This window comes from Mytilus edulis, chromosome 14, assembly GCF_963676685.1.
Source record: "Mytilus edulis chromosome 14, xbMytEdul2.2, whole genome shotgun sequence".
Taxonomy (NCBI): domain Eukaryota; kingdom Metazoa; phylum Mollusca; class Bivalvia; order Mytilida; family Mytilidae; genus Mytilus; species Mytilus edulis.
Window position 1 is genome coordinate 58,214,404 of NC_092357.1, and position 25,144 is coordinate 58,239,547.

Consider the following 25,144-nt stretch of genomic DNA (forward strand, 5'->3'; position numbering starts at 1 on the left):
ACCTGTATCAGCTCCTTGGATGAATCTAAATATGCTCACAGTTTTTAGAAAAAGTGACATCTTCACATTTTCATGATGCCGGAAAAGAGTAGGCAGTCGTTCGAGATTATCGTTTATCAAAATTGAAAAAAATATTTGATTATCATTGACGATATACAATTATAAGATTTTGAATCTGTGAGTGAATAATGACAGAGGAAATTAGCACTACTAAAACATGCCTCAGTCCGTTTTCTGGCTTGGAATATTTTAAAGAGGCTGTGCTTCAGGAGGAAAGTGAAAAAAATAAAAATCATCAAACCTTGCTTTAAATAAACATCTTAGTCTTAAAAAATCATACGACAAACAATAACGATCATTTTTGAGGAAAAAAAAAACTTTTTTGACAGCTAAATAATGGTTTCTATAGAAACTAGTGAATCTGAGACACTATTTGAGGTAAAAAACAGGATATTCCGACATGAAATATAAAATCAGAATAAAGAATATTTTATTCATATAACCTTAAAATTATCAGCTAAAAAAAATCTTTTCTTAAAAATATGTTTATCTATGGTTGCTATGGTAACAGAAAATCAAAGGGTTCAAGTTTATAAATTTTACACAAAAATAAGCAATTTTTTGGGTCAAAATTGTAAAAGTTCCAGATGTATATAATATAAAATATGGTTCTGACAAAAATGAATGACTATCATATAATTCAAAGAAAAAATCAATTGAATTTTTATTGGTGGCAGCTACCCAACATTATGCTGTTCCGGAAGCAATTTTGTACAAAACTACACATTTTGTCACCTAATAGGGGTCACTATCATAAAAAAATGCACATATGATTTAATTTGTACTGACAAAATAAGTGACACATAAAAGTATATTCAATTGAGTAGAAAAATATGCATAAAATTTCCATGGCAACCATCTTTTTTGCATAGCAACCTCTTGAGGCTGAATATATTGAATGATGATTTTTAACAAAAACGTAGAAAATAAGTCACTTGAAGCCTGCTAGTGATAAAAAAACACACAATTACAGTCAAATTGTGCGTTAAAAGATGCGAAACTCTCCTTAGCAACACTTATTCATGACATAAATGCCTAGTAACCAACTGATACTTTAAAATACCCAAGCTCATTTCATGGATAACAAGCTCAATTCAAAAGTATAAATACTTGATAAAAACTACACTAACATAAAAAGATCAATTATGCATCATGTGCATAATGATCTTTTATTTAAAAATAGCTTATGTAACACTACTTATTGCATAGCAACCAGCATATGTGGTGTAAAAGAGGGACGAAAGATACCAGAGGGACATTCAAACTCATAATCAAAAATAAACTAACTATGCCATGGCTATAAACTAAAATGACATATCGGGAAAAGATGTATAATTTGACTGATTTTTATCATTCAAACTAATAATGTTTGTTTTATATGTATGAAGATTATGTGTATCAAGTTTCAAGAACGAATCAATAATGCATTTTTTTTCTACATTCATGAATATTTGATAGATATGAGTTATTTAAATAAGAATTCATGAATTTTATGATTTTTTTTATAAAACAAACATTACAGATCACTTATAGAAAAAAAGCTTGTGTTTATCATTTAAAATGAAAAAGTTATGTATTTCTTTGAATGGAAAATTAAGTCCACAAATCCAAATTTTGTGCAAACATCTGAAATTTCGACCTCATTTTACTCAAAAAGTAGCACATGAAGGTATATATTTTATTACATATTTGATTTAATCAGGACTGGTATTAATAAATATGCAAATTTCATCAAAATTTCAATATGGGATCAAAACTGTATTGTATGCCCTAAAACACTGCTATTTGATTTTTCAATACTAAAGGAGAGGGTGACTATAAATATTTTCGGCCCTTTGCATTCGAAAATAAAGTCATAATACAAGTAAGATTTAAAGATAAGTCAACATAACCAAAATTGACCAAGGAGATATGGCCTTTCAAATTACATAGACAAACCGATGTTGAATTACTCCCGCTCAATTGCTAATATTATTATTGATAAATAAAAAACAAAAACGGCAAAATGTGTAGCAAGGTAGTATCTACAAATAAGTCACCATGATCAAAATTGCCATTGACCCATAAAGAGTAATTGGCCTTTGCAGAAAGTTTTTCAACACTTTTAGTAAATTTTGTATTTTTTACAAAAATAGCTTCTGCTAATCATCTGGGCAAAATAAAACCAAAATTGGTTTAAAATTTATTGTCTAATAGCCTGTTGATTTATCAATAAAGTTATCATACTTTTGATAGACTTGAATAATTTTACTTTTATGTTTTTTCTGCAATTTCAGGGTTTTAATAATGGCTTGTATCCTACCTCCCTCTGTCAGATAAGATTGTCAACAAAAATACTCAATTGACTTTATTGTAGGATTGTCATTTCAAATAGAAATTAAAGTGAATATTAAAAGTTTGATCTTTTTATCTTTTACTTTAAACTTTTGGGATTTAATCTTTACAGAGCCCCGTATATACGTAGGTGCCATGTAAATATAAATATTTTGTTTGCTGTAATTTTAATCTGGTGCGCACCAGTTTGAAAATTCGTGTGCATGACTTTAAAACTGGTGCACCCGACTTTTTGAAGCATATGCATGACTTCGAACGTCATGCGAACAAATTTAAATTGTGTGCATAAGTTTCAAAAAATTGTGTGCATAACTTTCAAAAATATTTCGCACGACTTTCAAACTTGTGCGCTCCTCCTTATTGAATCAGTCAACTTTGTTTGAAAGTCGTGGTCACTAGTTTTTAAAGGACTGCAAATTTCTTGGCGTCATATATTTTTTGTTTTTTCCCATTGATCATTTCTGATTTATATATATAAAAATATTAAGTTTTGCGTAATAGTCAGAAATCTTCAATTGCATAGTATTGCGCAATATTGAGAAATAATTCAATTGCACAGTATTGCGCAATATCACAATGTTGCACAATATCAATAAATCCTCAATTACACAGTATTGCGCAATAGCAAAAAATCTTCAATTCTATAGTATTGCACAATAAATCTTCAATTGCACATAATTTCGTCATAGTAAAATAGCCAAATAACAGAAAATCTTCAATTGCACAAGTTGTTGCATTAGCAAGAACTGTTCAATTCCACAGTATTGCTCAAAAAGCAAAAAATATATCTGATCGCAAAGTGTTTTGCAAAAGCAAGAAAATGTTATAATTGAAAATTAAACAAAATAGTTGGTATAAAAGTACAAAAAAAAGATGTGGTATGATTGCCAATGACACAGCTTTCTAAAAGTGACCAAAGTGAAACAGAAATTAACAACTATAGGTCATTGTACGGCCTTCAACAATGAGCAAAGCCAATACTGGATAGTCAGCTATAAGAGGCCCTGAAATAACAATGTAAAACAATTCAAAAGAGAAAAGTAACGGCCTCCTTTAAGTACAAAAAAACACGAAATACAAATATGTAACACATAAACAAATGACAACCACTGAATTACAGCCGGCTCCTGACTTGGAACAGGCACATACATATATAATGTAGTGGGGTTAAACATGTAAGCGGGATTTTGCCTATTTCAAATTTTTAAGATCTTTCGCCACATTAATTATGTGTCAAAAACCTATATTATGTTAAACACTTGATCATAATCCATTCAAACTGTATCAAACTTCAATAGTGTGTCCAAAAATGCACCAACTGTTCAATGTTTTACCTCAGAGGTCGTATCAGGCTGCTATCGGCGAAGCATTTTTTTTTTTAAGTTGTGCACGAGTATAAATTCGGTACGATGTTTTAAACTGGTCTGCATCACATTAAACCTCTGGCAAAAAAAAAATATCTATTTTATTTACATCGCACTTAAGGGACTCCATAAATGATTGACAATCTCTTCATATTTGTAATTTATTTGGTGATCAATCTCTGCATTACCTTGTCCCGCAAAATTAATCAATGTTCTTTCGAGTTGGCATTGATGAAAAGGGATACAACTGCAATGAAAAGTTTGTATTCTTCGCAAATAATTTTAATCAGAGTTTTTTAAGAGCTATATTCATCACCTAAATAGAAAAGAATGTATGATATTGGAATGAATTGACCTAACAATACTTGTATTCAAAACCGTCCCTTATGAGGAGAAAACCAGAGGAGATAGGACCTTCAAAGGGACTTTGGGTCTAGTTTGGGTTCGGGTGTGATTAAGCTCGGGATTGTGGGATTTACCCTTTCAGGATAAGTTAATCTTTTTTTCTAATTTCGCGATGTCGGGATTTAAATTTATTTAAAGTTGGGGCCTCAGGATTTGGTGTTTTTAAGCCAGGGATTTCGGAATGAGGACCCCTTTTACCCCTCCCTCTTTATAGTAATACAATAGATACAACATTAATGCAATTTAAGTTAAAGTTTTAGGTATATTCCTCCCATGGATATATATCAGTTATAAAATGAGAGAAGAGTCAGTAAAATGACAGATTTTTTTTTGATCAGATGAACTCAAATAAGAAGTTGTGGTATAATTGCCAATAAGACAAATACTCACAAAATACCAAAAACTTATGTGTCTACTATTGGTCTTCTTACAACCTTTTACATTGAGCAAACCCCATACTCTATAGCAAGCTATAAGCAATGACAATGACAAATATTTAAAGCAAATAAATTAGAAAACCCATGCATGATTTAGGCTTTAACTATACACAACGAAATAATATTTATGGCAGACTTTGAAAATTGAGAATGAAAATGGGGTATATGTCAAAGAGACATTAACTCAACCAAATGACTAGGCTACAACTGAATCACATGCTTCTGAGTATTAGGACAGGCACTTACCTTATGTGTAAGGTGAGGGGGTCATTTGTTTACAAGCTTAACCCTACTAGTCTTGAACAATAGTGTAAAATTTCGCACCAAATTGGTTCAGAAACTTCCAGCAAATACCATGTAAATTGACTGATTTCAAAAATTCAACAGGTTTTGAATTAAAGATGCTTGACCATAGTTGAAATAAAGCAAATAATTAACATTAAGGTTATTTTGATAGGATATTGTGGGTGCTTTAATTAGAAAAAGAAGTTAGATCAATAATTATAGTGAATTCTAATCAGACAAACTCTGTAAAGTTATCAACTGTTGAACATATGAAAAATGTCATTTGTGTAATTGTAAAGGTTGGAATAAATGAACTTGATATTTAAAAAAATCAAAATCATTTATGAAATTCAGGACTTAGTATTACATAAGAGGGATATAACCAAGGTTGGTGAAATAAAAGAGGGTTAAAATTGTGAATTTTAAATGGCCATTAATGTGGTAAAAGTTTTAGACATTTTAAACCAATTTAAACCCCCCCCCCCCTTTTCGAACCCTGAATCCACCTTTATTAGTCCCCAGTACTTGATAATTGGCATATTTCATCTATAAATAGTTATATCATGAAACAAAACAGTGTTATAATGATATTATATTAGCAGTAGGGTGACGCCAGGTCATCTCAAGTCTTCACCCCATATCTTGCACACTTCAGAAAACTCAGAAAAAATGAAGAAAAAAGCATTTTAGAAACCGTCAGCAAAAAAATCCTCTTTAGGGTCTACCCACTTTTATTTTATTGATTAACAGTATAGATATTTAATATTAGGATTACATAATACATCATATCACTGTATTTATATGATACAAATCAGGTCGTATTCCTTAATATTTCCAATTTAAATTCCTTTGCATTTTCCTGTTGCCATAGCAACGTATTACAAAAACATCATCACTAATAAAGATTTTTTATATGATTTGCAGTGGTAACCTTACTTTTTACTTTTGACAACAAACACACTACAAGTCACACTTTTGCTCTAGGTAGCCTGCAAATGTATTGATTTTTGTCTAATTTTGGTACGCTTTTTGGACTCGTAACTAAGGAAACATTTTCCTTAGACATGTTAGATACGAGATGTAATGATGTGATCGAAATTGTTTTTTTCTTTAACATGTTTTTATGGTATAACAAATCAATTAAGAGCACTTTAAACAAAATCTAAATTTTTGTACATTCCATGTTTGTACAGTATGAAGCTCTTTGCTTATTGGCACGGCCTCTTAATGCCTGGCTTACCCCCAAACTATCAGACAACAGATGATTAGTAAATACAATGACTAACATTCGTTGTTCAATTTATCTTTATCAATGTATTGAATAATCACTGTTTTAATTTTTTGACTTATGACTTAATTTGTGTAATAAACAAGTGTCATCAACTATCCATTGTCAAACAGGGACCATAATTTCTTTTTCCGCATTTGATTTAGATGTTAACTTTCCGAGATATGACATTCTATTCATAAAAAAGGGGGGATTTTCCAGTTTTCGGACAATAACTCAAAAGTCCTTTGAGCAGATTTCATAAAACATATAACATTTTATTCGTCAATTTCTGATATACAATGTAACATTGGGGAGTAATTGAACTTTATTCGTTGAAAAAGCGAATGGCGCAGCTCTTTATTAGCCATGACGTTGTCAGTTTATTTTCGATTTATGAGTTCGACTATTCATCTGGTACAAATGTATCTTTCAACCCTCTCCTCTAATTTTAAGTTGCAAACGTTACCTCCGAGTTATAACAGGATTGCTATTGCTCAACCTATAGGTTTATGTATATGGGGTTTGTTTAATAAACTGCTGAATGGTTTCTTATAGCTTTTCATCTCTTTGTTCCATAGCACTAGAGTAATTGCACCTAGTTTTTAATATTGTCATCTTGCTTTTAAAATCTAGAAAAGATCATGAAATGAAACGTTTTGAAATCTATTTATTCTGAAACCTAGTGTTTGATCAATTTAACAAAACAGACATTGTTTATTCAAACTAATACAGTAAGCAGATATAATCAAGCTGTATCTATGGAAATTTTGATTATTGTTATAACATGGGTTTAAGGTTTTGTAACCTCTAAATAATTTATCCTCTTATATGAGCTTTGTAACATTTGCAAAATGAATACACTTTCATTAAATCATGCATAGTAAAACAAATATTTACTAAGTTACTGATGATTTTGTAAGATAAATTTACAACAATACTAGCTAACATATTGACTTTCTTGCATTTCAATCTTATCTGAAAATTTGATGTTGTGTTCTTTAAATCTATTTTAACACTCAAATACTACACGATTTTCACATGCCAAAAAGATTTTCGATTCATGGAGTACAAAATGTTGATAAAATATGATAACCTGAATACATGTGCACAGTTTTACATTGATGAATTTGCGTTATATTTTGTAGCTAAAAAAGATATTGTTAGGAATAAAAGAACAACAGGATAGAGGAAACATGCTTGACTTTCAACCAGAAACAACATTGTTCGTATGTAATAAATGGGATGCAGTTGAAGAGGAGGAGGAACGAGAGGTTTTAAATTTCATTTCAAGTAAACTACAATCAATTTGGCCAAATGTGAATCCTGACAAACAAATGTTCAAACTTAGCTGTAAAGAGGTTGGTTTATAGCTATGTGTTTTTCACGAGAATATTTAATTTCTGTCGTTGTATTTCAAAAATCTTATCATCTGAAACAACTTGGCAAAATACCTCCAATTTTTAACTGAATATTTCTTATGGTATCTAGTGTATAAATATCCGAAGTTTTTATCAATCAACAAACATGGCCAACAAGGCTAAATAGAACATAGGGGTCAAACGCAGTTTTTGCTTATATCTCAAAAGCTATATGTAAAGCTGTCAAAGCAAAACTGACATGAAGTAAACATGTTCAATCAGTATGATCTATCAGTCCTGAAATTAAAGACGAATGGAATAACCCACTATTGGGATGCTGCCACTGAATTAGTAATTTAAAGGAAATTGTGTAGGTTTTGTTTTGTAATTATCTTGCATATTATAATAGACATTTTGTAAACTTAGATGCATGATTTTTTTATTGGTTGTTAGTGTCTTTGAACTAGCTGTCAGATAACTGCGAGTACTCTCAGATCTGTTCATTGTGTCTTTTTGTGTCGGGATGTATAAGTACCCGGCCACGTCCACTTGTATTTTTGTCCATCTGATGAGTTAATCCTTTTTCAACTGATTTTTATAGTTCGTTCGAATGTTGCACTGTTATTGCACATGTATATATATATACACATATAGATTGAAAAGGGGGGCCTAGATAAAATATAAGTGTACTTGTATTGTTTAAATCTGTATTCTCATTGTTTTACCTCATGCTTGTATGATGTGCTCGAAAACCATATTTCAAACCATTATACAATAAATTTGCAAATATTTAACGGGGTAGTCTGTCAACATATTCCCTTAAACCGTAGTATTAAAAGGGTACAACCAAATATACCAAATATCATACTGTTGATTGCAAGCAGTAAACAAAATTAAAAAATTTGAAATGATTAAATTGCATCCGTGGAACATTTGCCTGCTGACAGGGAAATCTTTAATTATTTATCGAAAAACGAGTATTTGGGTTAGAATTTCCATGTGTATTCAAAAACCTGTTCGACTGCGTTGTAGCTCCAGCACTGGACTGATACCTTGTTGCAAAATTGTTTGCATCAGGTGCCCTAGGGTAATTTTGATACCTAGGAGTAGAATTGTCCGAAGTTACAGAACTTTGAGGATTATTCTTGAATAATTTGTACAGTACATCGAAGGATGGAACTGGCTACATCTTATACATGAATGGCTGTATACACAATTCATACGAGTACAAACGGCCTTAAAATTATAATCGTAGCAAGGACTATTAACTGTGTGAGAAGTATAAGAAGATGTCTGTGGAACATGATTTATGCCTACAGCAAAAAACTGAAGCCATAGCTGCCCATCAATGACGTCCCATGCACGCATATGGGGTATTAATGGCTGTTGTTGTGGTATTAATGGCTGTTGTGTTGGCATTAATGGCTGTTGTGGTGGCATTAATGGCTGTTGTGGTGGTATCAATGGTTGTGGTGGTGGCATTAACGGCTGTTGTGATGGCATTAACGGCTATTGTGGAGTGACTACATTTTGTCTTATAATTTCAGCTCTCCTTGGGCGAAGCTTTCTGTTAACTTGTAGCTGTACTTTATTTTGCCTACGTACAGCACGGTTTGGCAGCACCCTCTCCCCTTTTTCTCTCGGCATACTGGCTTAAAATTAATAATTACAATGTTAGTCAATGCATTAGTAAAATATAATATAATTTGTCAATGTTACATCCCTTAATTAAACAATTGAAACAATATAGAAATACAAATATTTCAATTTTTACCATTGCCTAATTAGTATTAAGATACAATGGCAATAACCAAAGTAGAAAAAGCCGTAAATGCCTGATTATAGCTGTCAATGTCCAGTGGCAGATATTTCAAGTATATTCATAATGATAATATCATGTTGATAACGAAAGTCATAAAAGAAATAATTATTGTATCCACCGAATATCAATTAAAGTGGCCTTCGTTAATGAGAAATATTCCTATCCTATAATTGACTATAAAACATGAAAACTATGAAACAATTAAATCGAAATGTATATATATTTTAAATAGTCAACTAACATCCTTGATGGCTCCCAAAGTTTACAAAAAGTAGAGATTCATAGATTGTATCTTTATTCCAGTGGCACCTATTTCATGCATATTGAGGACTAAAAAGAATTTATATATACATTCATGTTGAAATTAATATGTGGCTTACTCACCAGTTACTTCGCACTGCAAGATTTAGATTTGGATTAAGAATGAATAACATGGTAAATGTTCATTAGCGTATTAAGAAAGTTAAACAATTAGATATAACAACTCGCACTATAAGTATAACCATCTACTCAATTTACAAATAGAATATTTTTTGTAAATGTTGCTTAAATCTAAAACTAAAACGGAATACTCATCTTTTCTTCTGTGTTTTAAATTCTATAGCTTTGGTCAAACTCCGTGTAAGGTTTGAATCTAAATGACCAAACCACACGAGGTAAATTGCACGGACTAACATTTCGCGGGCTAAACTAATTAGCATATGAAAGTGACCAGTATAAAATGAATCGAACACACCGTCAATTTAAATCATTAATAGGCATACCAAGTTATAAAATTACAATAACTGAATTTAATTATTATTGAATTAAATTCTATTATACCACTGTCCCAGGTTAGGGGGAGGGTTGGGATCCCGCTAACATGTTTAACCCCGCCACATTATTTATGTATGTGCCTGTCCCTAGTCAGGAGCCTGTAAATTCAGTGGTTGTCGTTTGTTTATGTGTTACACATTTGTTTTTCGTTAATTTTTCTACATAAATAAGGCCGTTAGTTTTCTCGTTTGAATTGTTTTGACATTGTCTTATCGGGGCCTTTTATAGCTTACTATGCGGTTTGGGCTTTGCTCATTGTTGAAGGCCGTACGGTGACCTATAGTTGTTAATGTATGTGTCATTTTGGTCTTTTGTGGATAGTTTTCTGATCGGCAATCATACCACATCTTCATTTTTGATATAAACCGAAAACAGCAAAATTATTCAACAAAGTAAGATCTACAAGTTAGTCAACTTGAAAAAAAATGTCATTGGACCCCAGAAGCAGTTATTGTCATTTAGGGACAATTTCACACAATTTGTTTATGTTTTATAACTTGATAAAATCCATTTCTAAGCCACACATTAATAAATATTGAAAAGCAAAAAAAATCATTGATGAAAAATTTAAGCAAAAATTAACAAGTGAGCAATTCAGGCTTTAAAAAGCCTCTTTTTATTATTGCGAAAATTGCGACAGGATTCAGAAAATGAGAAACTCTCATATTAAATTTTGAAGTATTATGTGTATGCAGCATTGCTTTAAATTAAGATGGTTGATGTCGTACTTGTGTCAATTCTTAAACCACCGTAAAAATAAATGCACACTAAATGATCTACATTTGCACATTGTTTTGTCGCATTTATAAAAACTTATGATTACAAGTACTTGTTTATAATAATGATATTTTTTTAAAGAGGGTGATTCAATTAAAATTAGTCTACTTTTCATTGAGGTCCTAGAAAAAATGCATTATATAGTTAACATCAAAATACAATATATTATTATATACAAATTATTAAATAATTTAAATGTAACAATCACTGAAGTTTTCATCATCTAACCATATGAGAAAAAACATTTGACTTTCATAGAATTTCCTGGAAAATATTTGTAATAATGTTTCAGGAATAATTTCACATTACGGCATTTTTATGCCCCACCTACGATAGTAGAGGGGCATTATGTTTTCTGGTCTGTGCGTCCGTTCGTTCGTTCGTCCGTTCGTTCGTTCGTTCGTCCGTCTGTCCCGCTTCAGGTTAAAGTTTTTGGTCGAGGTAGTTTTTGATGAAGTTGAAGTCCAATCGACTTCAAACTTGGTACACTTGTTCCCTATGATATGATCCTTCTAATTTTAATGCCAAATTAGAGATTTTACCCCAATTTCACGGTCCACTGAACATAGACAATGATAGTGCGAGTGGGGCATTCGTGTACTGAGGACACATTCTTGTTTTTAATGTGAATGGTAAGTTATTTCATATCTTGTTTGCAGAATAATGAACAGATATTTTTTTTTTAAATTGGCTTGGAACACACAAATCGTTAACAGAGAAAAAAGATTAAAAGCCTTACTGAAGAAAAACAACAACAAAAAAAACACACAGAACTTACATTTTCTCGATTATCTAAATATTTTAACCATTTGTCAATTAGTTTAACAAGTGCAGTTGACACGAATGACCCCGCATGAAACCTAACTGAGCATTTGTCACATATGTTTTTATTCAATTCAATTCAATTCAAATATTTATTGTCATGTAAACTCTGAACAATAAGTTTGTAACACATACTATAAACAAACACAAAATACATTAGTCAAAAATGCATATAAATATGTGCATACATGGTTTTCAAAAATCTTAGATATTGGTTTCAAAAAAGAAATCGGACGATTATTTGAGCGAGTATTTGATGATAGCAGTTTCTTTGGCGTGTTTTAAGTTTTTTGGAAAACGATTAGATGATATACGTTTCTTTCATAGAAGCGATGGTGATAATATCTCTGTGCGAAGCTTTAAAACTTGCATACCAATTCCATCTGAACCATCTGAGTTATTATTATTAAGGTGTTTCAGTTGTGTATGTACCTCTCCAACAGAAATGAGGTTCAATTCAACATTTTTTTTCCTCAATTTTTGTAAATTGTGTAACAAGAAAAAAATCCATATCTGAATATTGATATTAATAAGTTGTTCATTTACCGGATAAAAATTAACATTTGGTTTATGAACAATATCTTTGGGGTTATAACCAGTTTAGTCGGACTTTCATACTGCAGTTAAGATGGAAGAATATTATTCATTATTGGATCTGTAAATATGCAATTTGCCTTTGCAATTGTTTTCTTCTTCCCTCGCCGGGATTCGAACCCATGCTACTGAGATAGCGTGACTCCAAATCGCCTGCACTGTAGCCGTCCCGCTACACCACACGACCATCTGGGCTTCATAAAAATGAAGCTTTCGGTGGCCGGGTGTTACCTTTCCATGTCAGTTCTAATCTAGCGTCGATTGCCAAATAAAATTAATCACGAGATGTAACAAAATGGATCTGAATATAAATTTAATACTAAACAGAAAACAATAAACGTGTTGCCCAGATGTCATGCCACAAACAAAAGGTGTCCATATTTTTTGTGTACACCAGATCTAGATTTCGACAATATATGTGTCTTCAGTGATGTTGGGGATCGAAACGGTATTTGGAAGGCCATATAATTTACCCTCAATTTAAGATAGACTTTTGAATTTTTAGAGTCAATAAAGGATGAACGAATCATATAAACCGGAGTGAAAATATGATACAAGTCCAAACGAAAAATATAAAAAAGTCTAAATTGAAAACTACGTTCAAACCTATGATTTCGTTGGATATAAACCGCAATTTTTATACGTGTACATGTAAAAAATAAATGTGTTGTAGAAGGGTCTAAATACATCACAAACAACATTTTCCAAAAGACCAAAAAAGTGAAAAAGTATATTTAAACAAAACACATTTGACTAACAGGTTGAACAACTGATGTTCTTTAACCCTGCTGACTGCCATTGGCGATCGCCCAAAAAAAATGATCTCTAGATGTAACAAACTGGATGTAATATAAATTTAATACTAAACAGAAAAGAATCAACGTGTGGCCCAGATGTCATGCCACAAACATAAGGTGTCAATATTTGTTTTTACACCCGATCTAGATTTCGATAATATATGTTTCTTTAGTGATGTAAGGGATCGACACGGTATTTGGAAGGCCATATAATCTCAATTTAAGATAGACTCTTGAATTTTAAGAGTCAATATAGGATAAACAGAGCATAGAAACCGGCGGGAAAATATGATACAAGCCCAAACGAAAAATATAAACAAGTCTAGATTGAAAACTACGTTCAAACTTATGATTGCGTTGGATAAAAACCGCATTTTTTATACTTGTACATGTAAAACAAAGTAAGACCCCTTTTTGGCCCCAAAATATAGCAGTTTTACAAAATTGTTAAAATGTAAACTTTTAGTTATTTATTGTACAGTAGAATGCTTCTGCTACATAAATATGGGCTGTTTTTGACAATACGATGCACATTTATCTTGTACTAGCACCATTAAGTCATGCTAAATTACGGAAACCTTCACAATTCTAGCATTTTAGTTAAATTTTAGACGGTTTTCGTGTGAAACAAAAATGGCCGCATTCTGGTTCATCCTTAATATTAAAATGTAAGTTGTATTTTATGGTAATACATAACATATATAAAGATTGAGAATGAACACGGATGCGGCCACTTTCATTTTTGACAAAAACCGTCTGAAAAGTGACATTTTTCGGCATATTTGGTATGATTGCGTTGGATAAAAACCGCATTTTTTATACGTGTACATGTAAAACAAATTTCGTTGTAGAAGGGTCTAAATACAGCATAAATAACATTTTACAAAAGACCAAAAAAGTGAAAAAGCATATTTAAACAAAACGCATTTGACTAACAGGTTGAACAACTGATGTTCTTTAACCCTGCTGACTGCCATTGGCGATTGCCAAATAAACTTAATCACGAGATGTAACAAAATGGATCTTAATATAAATGCAATACTAAACAGAAAACAATAAACGTATGGCCCAGATGTTATATATATATATCGTATTTCCGTATTTAATACAAAATCCGTGACAATATTATAACAACGCATGCGTAAGAATGAACAAATAAAAAGCTTGAACTTATTTAAATTTCACGGCTGTAATGTAAATAAAAGCGTAACGTGCGCTCATTTTTAACACACAATATCATAAATATGCGATTACGGCAACGCATTAACAACCAAACAAATTATAAAAAAATAAGCATTCAATTATTAATTATAAAAAACAGTCATTAATCTAGTACGTCTAGTTCGTTGGTGTTGTTCAAACTATTATTTTGGAAATATAATCCAAACAATTAATTTTATGTTTGGTTCGTTTTGAAATGTATGTACAATATCGACTTCTTGGCAAATAACGCTTTCATTATTAAATATAAGTTGACCAAAAGAACACGACGAAGACGTTAGGAAGAATAACAGTAATTTATCAGAGAAGTTTTATCGATTTAACATATATTTTTTTTATTTCACAAGGGAAAGCGGCTATCCGTAGTTAAAGTAATTGATACCGATTATGTCTGGGTTTTTTTGCCCACACATTGTTTTCAATATTATAATGGAATTTTGTTTGACTGTCATACAATTTAGAGGTTGAGCTACCTCTAAAACCAGATTTATTTCACCTGTTCTACATTAGAAAATGCATGTAAAAAGTCAGGAATATGCCAGTTGTTTTTCATTCGTTTGAAGTGTTTGAAATTTTGATCATTTTATTTAATTTTTTTTATTTTCCCTTGGAGTTTTGTTATTTGTATTTTTTTTTACTTTTTTCATACAACATATACACATATTGATATTGTTGACAAAGCTTCAGAATCGATATTTTAAAACATTTATATTCCAGGGTTGGCGGCTAATAAAGACACTCTTTTCAAAATTTAGATATGTTAGATTGAGCAGAAATCTAGCCTTATAATTGGCCCCATTATAATCTTTAAATGAGTTATGAGTTATTTAAAGAGGGGAAAACTAGGCACTATATCATTAACTCGTCTGTCAATTCAAACCGGACATGTTTGTGTATATAAACATACAGTACATGGTTACCTTTATGTAACCATTTTGACCAAATGTTACGGTGTATTTATTCGCCATTTTGTTCTCTTTAATAGCATTTTCTTTTGATGCAATGTCATTAATATCAAGCGTAACGTTTAGAATATTAATACATCTTTGTTGTTAAAGGAATGCGTAAGATACCGAATAGACATTGAAACTCATAAGTCAAAGATAAACAGACACTTTTTTGGCAAAACAATCCCAAGAAAACCAAACCAAAATGAAATTAAAAAAAAACCAATGAGCACAAAATGAATTTACTACAATCTACACCACAGAAAACTTAACACTAAGCAACATTAACCTAACTAAGATCTGGGGTGATCTCAGATAGATGCTCCGAAGTATTGAGTATTAAATGTCTTATTCATTTCAGGAGAAAAAAAGGATTGGTAAGGGATTATCAAAAACAAAAGACTTTACCAACCTAGTTGAAGCAATCACAAATATGATGCTTTACATATTAGAGACAAAACTGGTTAAACATGTCAGGTAAAAATATGTCATTTTATTTTTTTTAAATGAATGTGTATTTAATCAATTATTAAGAGTTTATACAAAAACTTCTCGAAAACACTGATAAACACCTTTACTTTCATAGTCATCAATTCTTGTCAGTCAGCTAGTAACGTGCATTTTAGTGAGTGCTCACATCTACTATATACTAGTGAAATGTATGCCACGGATACTTTACAAACGAAAAGGTCTGATCGAAATCTTGGAATATTGATTGATATTGACACATGTTGAACTTATATTTTAGCGGTCTAGTGTTTTGGATACCAGTTTAGTCATATTTGAATCCAAATGTTTCCTTTTCCTAATAGTGAGATTATTGCTGAGTTATCATATGCATGGCGGGTAGTATTGGAAAGCAACCTACTATAAATTACAGGATCAAACTGTTGTACGCCAGACGCACGTTCCTCTATAAAGAAAGCCATCAATGACAAACAAATCAAACAGTTAAAAGTCAAAAGGCACGGACCCTATCGACGTACCATATCTCAATCATGATGCATTTCATTCGAATTCATCAGTTTTATTTGGTTTGTTACCTTGAATTGTATTACTTTAATTGAACTTTCTGTTATTTGAACATAAGTAATTTATTTTTGCTTCTGATTAATGACAAAGTGCAATTAAACTTCGTCATAAGCATTAATTCATAAACAGATTTAACAGAAAACTGTTTGATAGCACAATAGTATGTATTTAGTGTCTAGCTTGGATTTACCCAGGCAAAAAAAAATATAAAATAGCGATCAATAGCTGTAAAATGATAGGAAAGCTTTAAATCTTCCGGGGTTAAAAATCTGTATAAATAGATAAAAACAGAGATTGTCAAAACTGTAACATACACATAAATACAGTTATATTGTTCAATATATGGCAATATAATGGTGTAACATATTGAAACTCGAACCTGTTCTGAAAACAAAACAAATCGCAAGAATCCTTACTTCCATTGCTTGCTAATGTGTTTAAACATTTTCCATTTTTCTCATTTATTGCTGTATATATATATATGTTACACTGTAGCATAAGGCAAAAAAGAGGGACGAAAGATACCAGAGGGACAGTCATAGATTTGAATAAGGTGGTAGATTTGGTGTTCTGTTTTTGTGTTTGTGTGTATGCGTAATTGTGTTAGGGGATGTTTCACTTCTTTGATGTATTTGTCATTATGGATCGCGAGTAATGCAGATACATTCAGTTTTCAGTTCTGAAAAAAATGTATATACCATATTCAAGCAACAGATGCTTTTTTCCAACAGCAGGATCAATGCTGCTGTAGGTTATATGATGTAGACACAGTTTATGTATCTATGACATCTGAATGACTAAATGTGTCTATTTATACGCGTTTTGATCACCTGTATGTTTTACCTCATGTTATATGTAAACAGTTTTCTGTTCTGTCTGCGGCAATGCACTGACAGTCTATTTCTTAACATTGTCTGAATGCACAAAATATCTTGTGATACAGTCTTGCATGTCGGTGTTGTAATATTATGTGAGTAACTGAATACTTTTAAAAAATGATAAACGGTTCTTTGTATTGGTATGTAATAATTTTAAACGTTTCAAATTAATAAGATTACATTGATACATCATTGTCTTTTTAAATACACACACTAAAAAAACTAAAATTTATTGAATTACAATTTTTTTTAATTATCTAAAATTTAATAAAATAGCTATACGTTAATATAAATTTATGAACCTGTTCAAGAGAAAGAATACTCACATGGCTTGATTGCTCCACCTTCAATGCATATTTTAAATTATCAATATAACAAAAATTTGTAAATTTATATATTAGTGACGACTAATGAATAATAACCAACAGTAAAGAATATTTCTTTGAGCTACACGGCTTTCAAAGCTCATAATGAACGTGTTTACATTATGATATAATATAGTAGATAAAGCTTAATCGCTTTTCATAGTACATGTAGTATCAGATGCAAGACATGTCGTATGCTTCCATCAACTTACCAAAATACATATTAAATTAAAGCCTGAACATTTTACATTGTTTTTTTTTATCAATACCGGTTTTTAAAATTACCTGTTAAGATCCGGCTCTATACCTATATCCATATATCGTCAGGTAAATATACTACTTAATATATACGGGATAATTCCATTCAATGCTAGCAATGATTTCCATAAAACAAGTTTTAAATGAAAATGCATTATATTTAATTAGGTTATGGACCTATTCAGGCATATCTCTCCTAGGGTGCACTCGATAAAGATGCAATCACAACATTTTATACTTAAATTGTATAAACGAAAATTTCTGTAACAATGTCTATATTTTCTAAAAAAAATCTTGGCCTAATTTGCCACAAATTCCCCATATTCTTCGAATAAAATTGTATAATAAATATGATTACTGTAAACGACGTTTCCATTTAGTATTTTTCTCAATATACCACATCTGTTGTATTAAGCATTTTTGCCGTTTTGATTGTACATTACCTTGAATATCTCGTAAAACACAGGGCTACAGAAGGCGACAAAAACATTAATCCATGTAGTATAGACTAGTCTTTTTGACTGTTCGCCAATAAATGATATAATGAATGTGAATGAAAAAATTAGATAATAGTTAATATTGTAGGCATATCGTATAGTATAGTAAATCATACAAACAATGAACATAGTCTGTTAGTGTAGACTTCAAACAAGATTCAGTTTGGGAGAATTAGGTAAAACAAAATATTTATTGATACAAGGGCAGAACTTATAGTATAACATGAAAACAAAAAATATACCGTTGAAAGTGAAAACTTACGATATGGTTTGCACAACTAACGCGTTGATATGTCATATAATTTAGGTAACGGATAAATGCGTTAAGTCAACAATCCGTGCGTAAAAACGAATAACAAACGGTTAAAATGAAACTAAAGCAATACAAATGAAAACCAACGCGTTTAAGATTTATACAATTTTATACTGGCAATGACATGGATGGCCACTCATAACCGTGTTCTGATATACATCATATGATTTATAAACACTATGATAACTATTTACACCACTGTGTCGATGCCACTGCTGGTGGACGTTTCGTCTCCGAGGGTATCACCAAGCCCAATAGTCAACACTTCAGTGTTGACATGAATATCAATAATGTGGTCATTTTTCTAAATTTCCTGTTTACAAAACTTTGAATTTTTCGAAGAACTAAGGATTTTCTTATCCCAGGCATAGATTACCTTAGCCGTTTTTGGCACAACTTTTTGGAATTTTGGATCCTCAATGCTCTTCAACTTTGTTCTTGTTTAGCTTTATTATTATTTTGATATGAGCGTCACTGGTAAGTCTTATGTAGACGAAACGTGCGTCTGGCGTACTAAATTATAATCCTGGTACCTTGGATAACTAATTATACTAAGTCCTGCTGTTGATATTTACTCGTTGTAAAAAGTTAATCTATATACGGAGTCATAAACCTAATATGCTTGTTATATAAACTTAACTTGAAATTCAAATCGAATCTCCACTAAATTTACCTTGTTTGGTTTCTTCTCTGTTTTTACTTTGTACTAAGTGCAACATTCATTATAAAAAAATGTTATAATTTTTTTCGGTTCTCGAATTTTCATATTGAATTTATATTTCTAGAGGTTACTTTTCCTGGAAAGAGGTTTGCTGTTAGTTTTCTATCAAGGATTTAAGTTGTTAAGTCATTCTCTTGAAAAGATTTTGATCCCTGTTACGGAATATTTATGTAACTGATGACTAATCATGTGTTCCGATTGTCGTAACCACAATTCTATCTTCCCGATTGTTACATTCGAATTAGACTTATCAGCCAATGTCTAGTTACCGTGAGCAACACGTCAGGTACAACCTGTTGGACGTGATCTACCTACCATGAAAGCACAATCAATATCATCTCAGTTGTTTGTGGGAAATGTGTTGATGCACTTAAATGTAGTTTTAAAATGTTATTCTTTGGCTGAGTTTTTGCATTTTACCATATCGTTATGAAAGAAAAAGTGTTTAATGTTTATTTTCAAATATGTCTTTTCTTGCTTACATGGCATTGTCATGTTATCAATAATACATGTTACCAAATGTGTATATATATATATATATTTATTGATAATTGATATTATGAAGTGACTAAGTCCGAACTCAATCTCGACAAAGACAGTCGTCATGCAATGAATGTGTGTTTTTGTTGTTGTTGTTATAATGTCACTTTTGTTCATATAGCTCCTAAATTTTATGCCTACTTAGACATTTCTTGCATTTCTTTCTTATCAATTTACAAGATTTCTGCCGAGAAACTGTCGTTCCTTCAAATTCAAATATCCAGGTTTGTTCGTTCCTAATGACGGTTAATCCAGCAAAACGCTTTAGATTCCCAAATAATACAAATAGTTATATTCATTTTGTCTGTTAGCTTTTGTTATATATTTTTCTTAGTTGGCAAAAGCATGCTGTGCAAAACATGATGGATGTCTTCGCATCGACAATAGTATCATCAAAACAATCATTGGTAGAACGAGAGAAAAAAGCAAAAGAAGCAGAAGCTCGACTTGCTTTCCTTGAACATAAAGTAAATAAGGTATGTTATAAAAATGTGGGCATTTTGCAGTTGGGTAGTTTTATTAGAAATCAAGTGATTTGTCTTTGATATTTTTGAGTGCAAATATACTTTATACACAACAAAGAAATGCAATTTTTAACATATTGAAATTTAAAATGTCTGCGTATTATATATGTTGTTCTTCATGCATTATTAAAAGGTAAGACAATTTAGATTATCACTAATATGTATTATACATTTTACTCTTATTAAATGTGCTTTGTTTCTTTTTTATTTGTCAAAAAATTAAAAAGATGGGATATGATTGACAATTAGACAAATTGTAATATTTTAACATACCATTACCACATGTTTGGCTGCTGCGTCGGCTGGTATGAGCACAAACATATTTACGAGTACTTTTAAACATGTGTATCTTTTCTAGCAATAGGCGTAAAATGTCCAAAGTATTTTCAGAATATGATATTCGAACATCACCTATAGTCATACAAATTTGAATAAGAATCAAGAGATATTTCCCGTTTACACTATTTTAAAAGAAAAGATAACCGAAGTACACAATTTGTATAAAACGTAGACACGCTTAATTCTAGAAAATGTGAGCACGATAAACACTTTCACAACCCTATTAAATTAGATTTTATGCTAAGACCATACAAAAAAATATTTTAAATTTTTTCATCTTTTTTTTTCTCTTCTGCAACATAAATAAGGGTTGAGATCTCACAAAACACGTTTAATCCCGCCCCCTTTTTGCTTTTTTCAAGTCATGAGTCTCTGGCCTTAGTTAGTCTTGTATGTGTTTTTAAGTTTGATTCATTTATATGTTTCAGATTCTGGCACACACTTAAGTGTGACGTCCATTTTACTTAACTAGTACACATTTTTGTTTAGGAACCAAATACAGCTCATCTCGGGTGCTGGGTTTTACTGTTGTGTTGAGGTCTCATTGGTGGCATTGGTGGGCTGGTTTTCTTCTAAATCGGGTTGTTGTCACATGACACATTCTCCATTTCCATTCTCATTTTTTCTTAATATCATAGAGTTGGCTGAAAAACAAAGTCATCTACACTCCTTGAGAATGTAGTTTACTATTTATATTTGACCAAGCTAACGTATTATGTATGCCTACCATTATTTTACTATAAATAAACATTTGCGAAACTATATTTATACTCAGAATACACTTAGACTTACAATTAAAGTTAATGAAAAATTAGAGGTCATCTTACACTAATAGATGTTTCTTTGGTTATGTAGCCAAGGCTTTTCGACGACACAACAATGCAGCGCATATAATGTTTACAACAGATATAAAACATTAAAGTGAATTTTGCATAACTTTATTTTATTTATTTTCTATGGCGTGTTCAATTTGTCTATTTACGTTTTATATCCACCACAACGCAGTGTATTTGGAAACAATTATGTCCTTGTTTTTATGATTTCATGTTTTATCCGCATTTGCCCTCTTGCCAATTTGAATATTGTGAGATCTTTGAAACATTCTGCATGATATATATATGCCTTTGCATCTTTTGTTCCTTTTAAACAACGAACTAATGTTGCAGATAAACGTTCTGTCACCGTCATAGTTGTACTTGATAGTTAAAATACTTTATTTTATTGCATCTTGTAACAATCTCACCTCCCGAGTAACTGCTTATGCCTTATGCTTCTAGCAGAAAACCGCTCATGTTCATAACATGAATCCAACATATATGGGTATATATCTTCAAATTGATACGATATTCCTGTGCTTGCATTTCCAATCATGATTTTCTTGGTAGAGGGTTGCTGCTCAAAAGGAAGCTATAAAACCAAGAGTTCCAAATGGTGGAGTTGAAATCATTCCTTCGTAAATTTTACGGACGCCATCACGAGTTGGTTTATCGTTATGGAATAACCGTTTCACAAATGATATCGAATATGTTCCTTACGCCGTAACTACAATCCTCTTCTCTTTCATGAATGTGATCTACCGAATTAGACTATTTACCGAATTTGTTATCACATAAGCAACACGACGGGTGTCACATGTGGAGCAGGACATGCTTACCCTTCCAGAGCACCTGGTATCACCCCTAGTTTCTGGTGGGGTTCGTGATGTTTATTCTTTAGTTTTCTATGTTGTTCCATAATTTTTATGTACTATTGTTTGTCTGTTTGTCTGTTTCATGTTTAGCCATGGCGTTGTCAGTTTATTTTAGATTTATGAGTTTGACTGTCCCTTTGGTATCTTTCGTCCCTCTTTAATAGAAGAGAACTTTTCGATACCTTAAAAAGGTTAATTCAATAATGATTTTTCAAAATCTGTAAAACAAATTGCACAAAAGCAAATAACTCCGAACCTGGTGGTCATTTCACATGCGTGTCTAAAGGCGACAATTGAGCTAGTTGACCGTGAGTAGCAATATTCCGTCAAAGTTATCTTGACTTCAAATGAAGGGAATAGTTTTATATTCGGTCTGTTGCTTTTTGATAATGAGTTGAAGCAACATCTTCATATACCCTTAAGTCACTTCCTCTTTGCAGATGCATTGCTCGTTGCACAAGTATTTTTTTCGTCACATTTTTTTTTTTTAATTTGTAAAGAAGGAAATGATTTCTTTTGTACCGTAGAAACAATTTTCACATCTGTCATGCAGTCACTTTCTGTTTTCAGTCAAATACTTTCAGCGATGCATTTCAAGACCCGCTTTTGGTCGTGTTCAGTTTGAATAAAAAAATATATAGTAAAGTTCAAACTATTTATATACATATATTTTACATTTCAACAATAGCTGACGAATATTCTAGATTGTAAACTCCACACAATGATGTACAATGATAAAGGTGTTGTGTTTTTCGTTTTCATTCCCCATTTATGGGCATATTTTCTGTGCATCCGTTCCGTGCGTCAGTTTGTTCGTTCTTCTGTCTGTCCCGCTTCAGGATAAAGTTTTTTGTCAACTTAAAGGTTGTTTTTGATGAAGTTGAAGTCCAATCAACTTAAAACTCAGCACACATAATCCCTTTGATATAAAAGTTTTGTACCCAAATTCACGATCAACTGAACATATAAAATGATAGTGTACTATGGACACCTTCTTGTTTTAACATATATTCCTTAATACAATAAATGTGCCAAATTCAGAAAATAGTATAAAAATCATTCCGAATGACATTATCAAAAATCAGAGAAAAAAATATCTTGCCAATGGCAAATGTACCTACCAACAGAATAAAGTATGGTGCATGTAGTACGATACTATCATTGTATAACCTGATTATTTCTTATTGCACTTGGTATTAGTTCAAGACTTATTGTACTGCAGCTGACAAAAGACCAATAGCTAAACCAATGCAAACATGATGACGTAATGGTACTTCCATTGCATGAACAATGCATAAGTCTAGTACATAGTCACGCAGCTGACAATGTCGTAATGCAATAATAAAAATAAGGAGATTTTATTTGACAGTAAGACCACTACAGATGTATCTATAGAACAATTGGGTAATGTACAAAGATGTGAACAAATACAGGTTCTTTACACATTCAATGTAACAATTGATGTTTGCACTAGGTTGAAAGAATTATGAAATGGTTTTGCAAGAACCTGCGAAAAGAAGGCAAATAGACACCTTTTATTACGAGGTCGCCATGAAATGAGCTTGCGACTACGTTCAAAAATTACAAACTAGTTTGTCAAACCCATAACAAAGCTATTAAAGTGTATACTTACAAAGGGCTTTCCGAAAAAAAAAACTTTTTTTTTTTCATCATGAAAAGTTGCCCCACCGGACGATACACGATTTTGGTGTATTAATGAAAAAGGAGTTTTTCAGACGACCGTTTACAATAAATTGGGGTTCATTAATGCTTCCGATCTTATTTCCAGAAACATTCCGCAATCATGCATTGGTCATATCAAAACACGGCTAATAGCATAGGTTCATGTTATTCTATTTGATACATCATCTAATAAAAGAGAGGCGAAGTATACCAAAGGGGCATTCAAACTCATAAGTCAAAAAAATAATGTGATAACGGCATGGCTAAAAAAGAAAAAAAAGTTAACAAAACAAAACATAGAAAACGGATGTCTTAGGAACAGGAATCCAACTCATGTGACCGGAAAGGTAAGTAAATCCCACTCCACATGTTGCAACCGTCATGTTAGTACGAATCCGCTGATAAGTTATATTCGGGAGGTCACATTTTACGAAAACGGAACGGGATTGTAGTTACGACAATTGAAATATATCCGTTGTCATTTGTTTGACGAACATCTAAAAACGTCAACCATGCGGATTGGACGATCTTAGCTATACTGTAGAGGTCTAAAACCAATAAAGCAATCAATATAAGAGACAGGTTGGTACGTGTGAACTGATACTTTGAATTACATGCATTGAGTGCATATTTGTCAAATATTAATACATTGTCTTCCTGATTACAGGTGAAAGAGTCTGCACTTGAAAAGGTCAAAGAAAAAGGTAAAGCAATAGCAAAAGATATGATAGAACACCTGCATGCAACGAAGTCGAAAATGTTTAGTTGGAATCCAAACGAAATACCGAATATATCGCTATCGAATACAACTTACGCAACCACCATCATAGGTAGAAAAATAGAAAATGAAATAATAGCATGGAGCATACAGAACAAATATAATATAAATAGTGAAATGGAAAACATTCTAAAGAAAGAATTCATGATTTTAGAAGAGGATCTGGGTATTGAAAAGGGACAATTTGGATCAATTGATGAGTGTCAATCACAGTGTG

The 25,144-nt window shown here is 31.7% G+C and overlaps 1 protein-coding gene across 1 annotated transcript in view; it reads left to right on the forward strand.

Moving 5' to 3' along the window:
• Window positions 1-21,222, forward strand: part of LOC139504331 (uncharacterized protein in xynA 3'region-like) — a 36,801-nt gene extending 15,579 nt beyond the window's left edge. Inside the window, exons 4-7 of the mRNA XM_071294401.1 lie at window positions 7,301-7,513; window positions 15,671-15,786; window positions 20,248-20,389; window positions 21,205-21,222. Of these exons, the coding sequence (XP_071150502.1) occupies window positions 7,301-7,513; window positions 15,671-15,786; window positions 20,248-20,389; window positions 21,205-21,222 (489 nt within the window). The remainder of the gene's footprint in view (window positions 1-7,300; window positions 7,514-15,670; window positions 15,787-20,247; window positions 20,390-21,204) is intronic.
• The last annotated feature ends 3,922 nt before the right edge of the window (window positions 21,223-25,144 follow it).